The 8,773-nt window shown below is 36.0% G+C and overlaps 1 protein-coding gene across 1 annotated transcript in view; it reads right to left on the reverse strand.

Annotated features, from left to right (window-relative positions):
• Nucleotides 1-5,013, reverse strand: part of Si (sucrase-isomaltase (alpha-glucosidase)) — a 90,984-nt gene extending 85,971 nt beyond the window's left edge. The window contains exons 1-3 of the mRNA XM_005393136.2: nt 4,669-5,013; nt 1,769-1,886; nt 289-383 (exon numbers count right to left, since the gene is read on the reverse strand). Of these exons, the coding sequence (XP_005393193.1) occupies nt 289-383; nt 1,769-1,886 (213 nt within the window). The 5' untranslated portion in view covers nt 4,669-5,013. The remainder of the gene's footprint in view (nt 1-288; nt 384-1,768; nt 1,887-4,668) is intronic.
• Nucleotides 5,014-8,773: the final 3,760 nt, after the last annotated feature.

The raw sequence follows: 8,773 nt of genomic DNA on the forward strand, positions 1-8,773 counted from the left end.
GAAGTAGATATGAAAGGTCAGAACTGTGTGAAGTTTTATAACATTAACAATAGCTTGTTAAGCTTGGATAAATATTAACTTATTAATCTGAATTGAACAGAGGTACAAAAAATCAAGGTCAGTAACTTCAATTATCTATTATCTGTTTATATGAAAGTATAATAAAGAAATATATTCAACCGAATGTATATCTAGGTTTTCAACAATATAGAATTATCCAGTAACAACCAATTACCTTAATATCATTATTAATATATTCATAAAAGGTACAAGAAATGTTTTGCAGACCTGAGTTGGAGATTGTTCTGGAATGCAGTTTATTCTCTCATTGATGGGATCGTTTATGGCTGCTGGACATCTTTGTGAACCAGAGGTAGTGGGTCCTGAAAGTGAAGGGAAGAAAATAGTTCATTAAATAAAACATGATGTTTAATATTTTTATAGTTTCTTAGAGTATCATGTAGTTTATGTGGCAAGAATACCTGAATTTATGCATAATGAAAGTAAAAATACACTTGCATTTTTAAAAGTCCACAAATTCAATCACTTACAAGGGAAAGATTCAAATAGTATTTTAAAATATTAGTCTTAAAATTCTAGAAATTAAGAACCATATTAAGAATGTAAAAGAAGTTATTTAATTGGTTCCTCATTATTTGAATATTACTTTAGTAGCTATTGTTAACCCTTGTGAAACTGAAATTTTCACTGAAAAGTTAGTTAAAAGATAAAACTTGTAAAACATTTGCAGGCGCTAACAGTCAGAACATAATATTTTGTAACAATCTAGAACCTTGTTGTCTGTTTCTTCAAGAAAATAATACGTTCATAGGAGATCCCGTCATAGATTAACAGAGAAATATAATATACATTCCCAGAACATTTACGATCTGTGTTTTACTGATGAAAGAAGATGAAAAATTGGGAACCGGAAAGGGCACAGAGAAGAGGACAATAAACTACGGAAAAGGAAAACTGGAGAGAGAAGATACTTTGAAGAGAACAATTTCACAAATAAAGATCAGAAAGCTGGAGACAAGAAAGAAAAAATAAATTAAACTCTATATAAGGAAGGGTATGTTAGCAATCAGACGTGCGTCGTCTGTGAGGGATTCACAGCGCAGTGAGTGGCCAGTTACGGAAGGACAGTCAGAAAATAGCAGCGGCGGGGGTCGCACGCTACCTCGGCCGTGAACGCGATGTGAAATACCTTCCTGAGTTCTGACTTGGTAGGGAGAGAATGACGAAGGAGAACGGATTTAGTCGACAGCGGTAAGCCGCGTCTCTGATTTGGGATGGAAGTATTCAGAAAAATGTCGCTAAACACCGCAGGTCTTGCTTCATCCTCCCTCTAGCTCCCTACGTCATGCAGCCTCTTTCTCTTAAAAAAAGCTGATGCAAGAGGAAGAGAGTACTTGCTTCGTTAACACAGCCACAGCGCAAGTTTCTGAGGATCAGAGCAAAACCTCAGCATAACAGTGGGCGAGGATTCCTCCGCGCACGAACGCCTTCGTCTTTCAGTCTCTTTTTCTTCTTCCAGTAATTTAAGTACAGGAGTTCACTAAACACACGGATCCCTAGTTACAAAGCCTTTCTATCGTCATAACCAGAACATAAAGGATGCAAAAAGTTGGACCCACTGTGTCATTTGCTGTAGATCTTTCTTCGCTTGCTTCATGTCTCAAAGATTATTTTTAAACCATGAACACAATGGAATAAATTTTTCTTAACTTTATTTTAATATATAAAAGTTCCTACGGTTACTTACCATCAACACCAGGTGTGTTAGTTGCTAGAACAGCAACAAGGGCAATAGCTATTATTGTAACTATGACAAAGAGGACAATCAGGAAGATTTCCAGTCCACTAAACTTCTTCCTTGCCATCTAAAGAAAGAAAGGAATTGTTGTTTAAACTGTACAGTAAAACAGCTACCGTACACCACTGTCATAAAATTTTAGATACTATTTTGTTTTGCTAAGCTTGACGCAAGGTCGTGGATCTACCGGTCCAAAACCTGAACGGCTGCACACAGCAAGGGTGAAAATACCCGCAGCGAAATCAGAGGCGCGAAGCAGAGGCGCACGTCCCAGGGCTCGCGGGCGCGCGGGTGAGCCTTCCCGAGCTGACTGTCTCGCCCTCGTATTGGAAATCATTTTTCAGGTCAGAGGAGCTTTCCACTTGCACCATGTTCTTTAATTTTCAAAATTACTAATACTGTGAAGGAGATGTTCTTATTTATTACACTTTACCAATCAGAAACTTCAAACTGAAAGCGAGTAAGTTCAATTTCAAAGTAAGGTAATCTTCTTTTTATTCTAACTCACATTTGTGTCATACAACACTGTTTAACATGACCATATTTTGGAAAAGAATATGGACATAAGTGTAACAACTCTCATCTAATTTAATAGATAGGTAGATATTCTTTCCCAAAATAAGGTCATAGTGAACAGTGTTAGATGACACAAATGTGCATTAACATATAACAACCCACAAATGTGTGTTTAAATATTTAAAATGTTTCAGACTATGGGGTTAACAAGTTCTTCCTTTAAATAGTAAAATATACCAAACACTTACATGTAAAATTTTCTTTTTTGACACTTGTAATTTAATCCAGAGAATTCACATTGGCTACAACCCTAGCACTTTTTTATTTTTTATTTTAAGAATAGTTTCACTAAATTGACAGCTCAAGTTGAGATCCTCCTGCCTCAGCCTCCTTGAGTACTGGGATTACAGTTTGTGTGTCACCATGAGCTGCTCATACATCTTTTAGAACATTATGTATTTCAGATAACATACAGAAAATATCTAAATGTGGGTTACCAAGGAATCCTTCTCCAATCATTATCTGAAATCTTGCTCAATTTTGACTATGTACTCTCATACTGTTTCCTAGCAGTTAATTCCATAGATTTTCCTTGATATACCCAGGTCAAAATTAGAATTTCAGTGGTAAATTATTTCATAAATTTCTGATTTTAAAATCCTTTTTTAAAGCTGGATGTGTTGGCCCACACCTGTAATACCAGCACAACATTCATGAGGCTGAGGCAGGAGGATCACCATGAGTTCAAAGCCAGCTTGAATCTCATAGGGAGATCCTGTCTCAACAAGAGAAACACACACAAAAAAAACCAAAATCCCTTTTCTTTGTTATGTTTTGGTTCATGGTGGTTGCTCCACCTGTACGTGTAGGTTCTTGTACCTAATTATCTGAACCTGAAACTGCTTTTCTCTCTCCCGCATTTTCCTAGCACATTCAGTCACTTAATAAGTCCTGTTAATTTTGTCTCTGTGATGTTTTCAGAATCACATCCTCATCTGACCCCAAATTGCAGCACAGGTCTTGGATAACATGTCTCCTGCTTATGCGCCTTTGAACCCTTCTTCAGTCCCTGCCCAACTGCTCTTCTGCCTGAATTCTCATTAATGGCTTGTTCAAATATCCTGGTTTCTGTGAGGACACTGTGCTCTTGCAGGCAGAAGTAACCTGCCCTTTCTGTGTTTTGCAGTAGCACACAGCACACCTATTGAAGTTATTTATGCTATATCAATTTCTCCTATCTGATTATTACATTCTTAATAATGAAAATTAGGAAAGTAGTTCTGAAACATACTGAATAAGCACAAGTTTAATATTTAAATATACCATATGAACGAATATTGTTTTGAAACTGTTTTATTGTTATTTTTACTTTTTTCTCTTTAAATTAAAAAAATAAATTTTAAATTTAAGCATATAATTTCCTGTGATAGATATGCAAAAGTTATGCTGTTTATTGCTTCAGTATCATTCAAAGAGACTAAACTTAGGATGCTAAATTTAAAGAAAAGAATAGATGATATAAGACGTTTATAAAAAATAAAATGAATTGCTCAATGTTATGCCAGAAATCAAACAGTCACATTTAATGGGTAACTTTCAATTAATAGAAGGCTCACTTAAAGCAATGTCCTACTTTTTTGTTGTGGAGACAATAGCACAACTACACATTTTATTGTGCAAGAGACAACAAAATGCCCATTATTATAACACAAATCTCTCTTTATCCAGAAAGGAAGAGACCAAAATGAATGTAACAAAATTAGATTACTCATATAAGTACCTAGAACATGAAGCATTGAAATTACTTCTATTCTGTGGCTGATAATTACAGCAACCATATCCTACAGTAATTTAAAGCAAAAACTATTGGAGAAATTGCATATGGACACCTTTTTCAAAATGCATAATAGTTAATTAGTTAGGAGATTGATAAGCGACATTTAAAATTGTGCTCCAAGATCAAAAATTTTATAAATCTGGTCTTTTACTCTAAGTATTTGGAAACAAAATATATTTTATCATACTTAGCTACAGTATCTCTCTACTTTTTGATAACTACTTTCTATGTTATTTTCCTGCACAAAAGTTATTAAAAGCTACTAGGATCCCACCTATGTTTGATGAAAATTATAACAAAGAGCTGGAAAAGAAAATATTTTCATACCTCTTCAAAACTGGAATCATCTTCTGTGACTTTAGTAAAAAGGGCTAATTGGTAATTTTAAAACGTTGGACAGTTTTAAACATGTGCAAACAGGTTAATGTTGGTAATGTGAATCAAGGAAAAACACTCATTTAGAACATGAAATTACAGATGTGATTCCTTCTCTTACCTTTTTTCATAGCGTGTTTGACTTGCTGTGCGGCAGCAGGGTAGTGAGGCTGCTAACCAGCTGGAAAAATTGCTCAGGTATATATCGGCTGACTTGTAAAGTTTTATTGCACCCTCACTAACCTATCAATACTCAATATTCTTGTGCTCAACATGTAAGCATTAAGAGTCTTTACCTTGAAAGTAGTTTGTATAAACATTCCTCTCTATGAATATAAGTTAATTAATAACTCTTCTCCGTCTCTGATTTCTAGAAGCACGTAGCTGTCTCAAGAGCATAGAAAGAGACATTTCAATAATTTTTCCTCTCTTCAAGAATGCATTTCTCTTCATTATTTGAATATTGTTGTCATAACTTCTAGTTCACTTTGTAAACATACTTGAAAGGGAGGATTTGTAAAATGTTTGTAGAAATTAATGATTAGGAGATTATATTTCAGGAAAAATTAATCATTAAATAAAGGTTAATGTTGTGGCCTGTCATTAACACTTGTACTGAACACCTAAGCAAATGTAGAAGATGAAAGCAAGAAAGAAGAGAGAAGTAGATTAGTAATTCAAAAATTAAAAGAAATTGTATTTATCTATTTATTAAGCTTATCACTAATTGATCAAAATTCATTTCAGAACCACCTCTGAGTTCATCAAGCAGAGCTTTTAGAATGGACTGTACTAGTAGTTTCAGCTTGTATAGTACTTGAAAGCAGCAGATTTGATGTAAGAAATCCGGGTATAAATGCTAGCTGGACTAAGTGGACCTCACAAACCATGCATAGATTTGTGTATTTATCTAAGCCTACATCCCTTTGCCTACAAAGTATTAAGAAAGTTGCTGTGATAGGGCTGCTGAGAGAATTACATGTACTACTGTAGTCTAATATTATTTTCACAGCTTTGTAATCATAAAGAGTCCATTTGGATCCTGAAATGGTCAGTGGTTTAGTTTTATACTCAATCTGTCGCTGCCTTTTCAAAAAAATACAGAGTAAAATACTGTGATCATGCAAAGTAGAGGAACTAGCATTGGAGGCCACCTGAATGTGAGTATAAGAGAAAATGCAGAAAGGCTGTGTGCCTGAATTACTATGAGTCTCAGGGGAAGCATAAAGAACTTCTTGTTACGTGAAAATAGATGAGAACAACGCAAGAATGGCCTCCATGAGCAGAAAAGTAAGTTCAGTGTAGTATAACTTAGGAACAATTTGTTCTCTCCTCATGGATGATATATTATATATGTAGAGCATTCCGTTGAATCTTCCCAAACTCCTAGAAACAAAATAGGAGTGTAGCAAGCTCAGAGGGTATGAGACCAATACACAAAAGTCAGTCACGTTCTTTCACAAAGCAATGAGCTGTGAGAAACTAAAACTAATGTGCAGAGACAGATATAAATGACACACAGAAGTGGTAAATGCACAATCATCTAAACTAGCACCAAAACGAGACTTGGCATAAACCTTAGAAAACATGGGCAGAATGTCTGTTCTGCAAATTTGGTAATATGAATGAAATATGTCCACCACGACGCAAATAAATGAAGATATACTACACTGCAAAGCTGAACCCTGCCTCAAAAGACCAAAAACAAGTGAACAAAACAGTGTAAAAGAAAACGTATTTTCCAATTTTCTACATTTTTAAATTGAAACTCTGTCAAGTTTTAAATAGCTCTCTTTTATATTTTCTTTTATGTATGTAAATATTTTAAGTAATAGCTTTTGTCCTTTCAGTTAAGGATTTTCTGTGCTTTAAATTTTTATACTTTTGTTTATCATCTTGATCTCACAGGCTGGTGATAGGAATTTGCCTTTCCCTTGAGCAGCTTCTTTTGTCCACCTTATTTCTTGCTTTCTCCCTGACTATTTCTGCTTCTGTCAATAAATCACAACCAGTAGAGGATGGCTGTGTTCATGAACTACTTACCAGGTAAATTTGACAAATCCACACGGCATTCAATTACAAATATACCAAAATGATGATCCATAATAAAAGTAGGCATTTTCACTTAAAATACGTTTGAAAACAAATATAAATTTTTATAATGTCATTTATAATAATACCTGGGTTCACGAACTTGCCTATTCACCCACAAATTGATCCTCAAACAAAAGTTTTGGACAAAATTTTGCTTTGGTTCACAAACGCCACATTGGGAGACAAACACAGATGTGACCATCTTCCCAAAACTGTGAACTGAGATACCACTGCACTAGTATTCACGTGCCATAAAAAATTTTAAATAAGGGCTGGGGATTTACCTCAGCAGCACAGCGCCTGCCTTGCAAGAGAGAGGTCGTGAGTTCGATTCCTGGTACCGGGAAAAAAAAAAAAAAAATAAATAAAAATTTTAAATTGCATGACACAAATAAGCCCCAATCTGAGTAGGTTATTAGTTAGGCAGAAAACACAGTAAAGGCCAAGACTGGAAGTGACTGATACCAGGCGACTGGCATGTAGTGTAATCAGAGCACATTAGTGCTAAACTCTTCTCCTTATCATTTGTGATGCACTTTGACTTTCAAATTTGCATTTCACAATTAACATATGGTGGTGAAATCATGTATAGCAAACATGTACTTTAGGTAAAAGTTATACTGTTTTGAAAGTTATGTTCTAGCTTCTCGTGTTGCTAGCCACCAACCTAGAACAGAACACAAAACCTGATTTTCATGGTGATGATGCAGGTACTTCAAAACAAGATGTCATCCAAAGTGCTCCTATTTCTTCCAGAGAATTGTGAAGAAAACCTAGAAAGAAAATGACTACATGAAAGGCAGCTGCAGGGGCTGGGGATTTAACTCAGCGGCAAAGCGCCTGCCCGGCAAGCGCAAGGTCGTGAGTTGGGTTCCCGGTACGAGAAAAACCAAAAAAAAAAAAAAAAAAAAAAATTCTTCTAGATATTGAAGAAACATATTCTCATACTCTTCTTCAGAACAGCAAAAAAAAAAGAAAGGCAGCTGCATGCTGAAAGGAGGCCCTGGGGACCCTGCATTTGTGGGGGCTGTTGTTTTTTTTTTTCTAGAAGGTCGAAAAGGTGTAGATATAAATATCAAAAAAAGAAAGAAAGAGAAATAGTGCAGGGCTACCAGGACATATAAAACAGACACAGGAAACAAAGTCAGAAGAAGATGATGACAACATAAGGGCCTGCAGACCTGCACATAGGGAAGGTGTGAGGCTTTGGGACAAGCTTCCTGATAAGCAGGGTGCTTACAAGACATTTTATGTATATTGTCCTACCCTTTACTGCTAGGCGGGACAGGTGACCCCCAGCCTTTGCCTGTGTATCTCAGTGTTCTCGTAAGCTTCAGATCCAAATAATTCATTTTTAGCTCGGAAGAGAAATTTGCCGTTTCTTCCAAGACCATTCATTCTCCAGCCTGTGTCACAACTGTTATCTCGACTTTTCTCCAAATCATGTGGGCTCAGAACTTCCCACTTCTTGTGCTGTGCGTTATATGTAAACACAGTGTGTCACACGCGCTTTCCCTCGATACTCATGATCCTTGGCGTTCACTTCCCTACTTCTCCTGTAATTTGTAACTTGCAGACTGCATGTTTGAGCTTGTTGCCACTGGTCTTAGAAACTTCGCCTACTTAAATGACCACCCGTTCCCCTAAGCCAGGCATGTCCAAGGCACACAGGTGGCCCTGGATACCCAGCCATAGGGTCTGCCAGGTTATACACGTTTAACATTATCATGCGATTTTCAATATTTTTCATGATTTGTACAGAGGTGACAGCGGAAGGCTGTACAGAAGAGGCTGTAGGCAGTGTCCCGCTCCCTGTGCTTGCAGCACACAGTAGTATTTTTTGAGAAAAACTATTTTGAAGAGTTTTCAAAAACTACAATTTCTGAGAAGTTCTACGAGAACTATAAGAAGAGCAGTCTTATCCAATGAACCAAATATTGACACCTTTGTTTTACAAAAATAAGGTTATATTTCCTGCAAGTTTTACATTTAGTTTGCCCTAAATACTTTTTGTTAATATTAGAATACATTTTGTAAAGAAGGGTTTGATACATATAGATAAACTACATTATATATTTCATCTACAACCCAAGATAATTACCCTTTACTCAGTGTGGCCCTGATAAGCCAAA

This window comes from Chinchilla lanigera, unplaced genomic scaffold (assembly GCF_000276665.1).
Source record: "Chinchilla lanigera isolate Chin_1 unplaced genomic scaffold, ChiLan1.0 scaffold00047, whole genome shotgun sequence".
Lineage (NCBI taxonomy): Eukaryota > Metazoa > Chordata > Mammalia > Rodentia > Chinchillidae > Chinchilla > Chinchilla lanigera.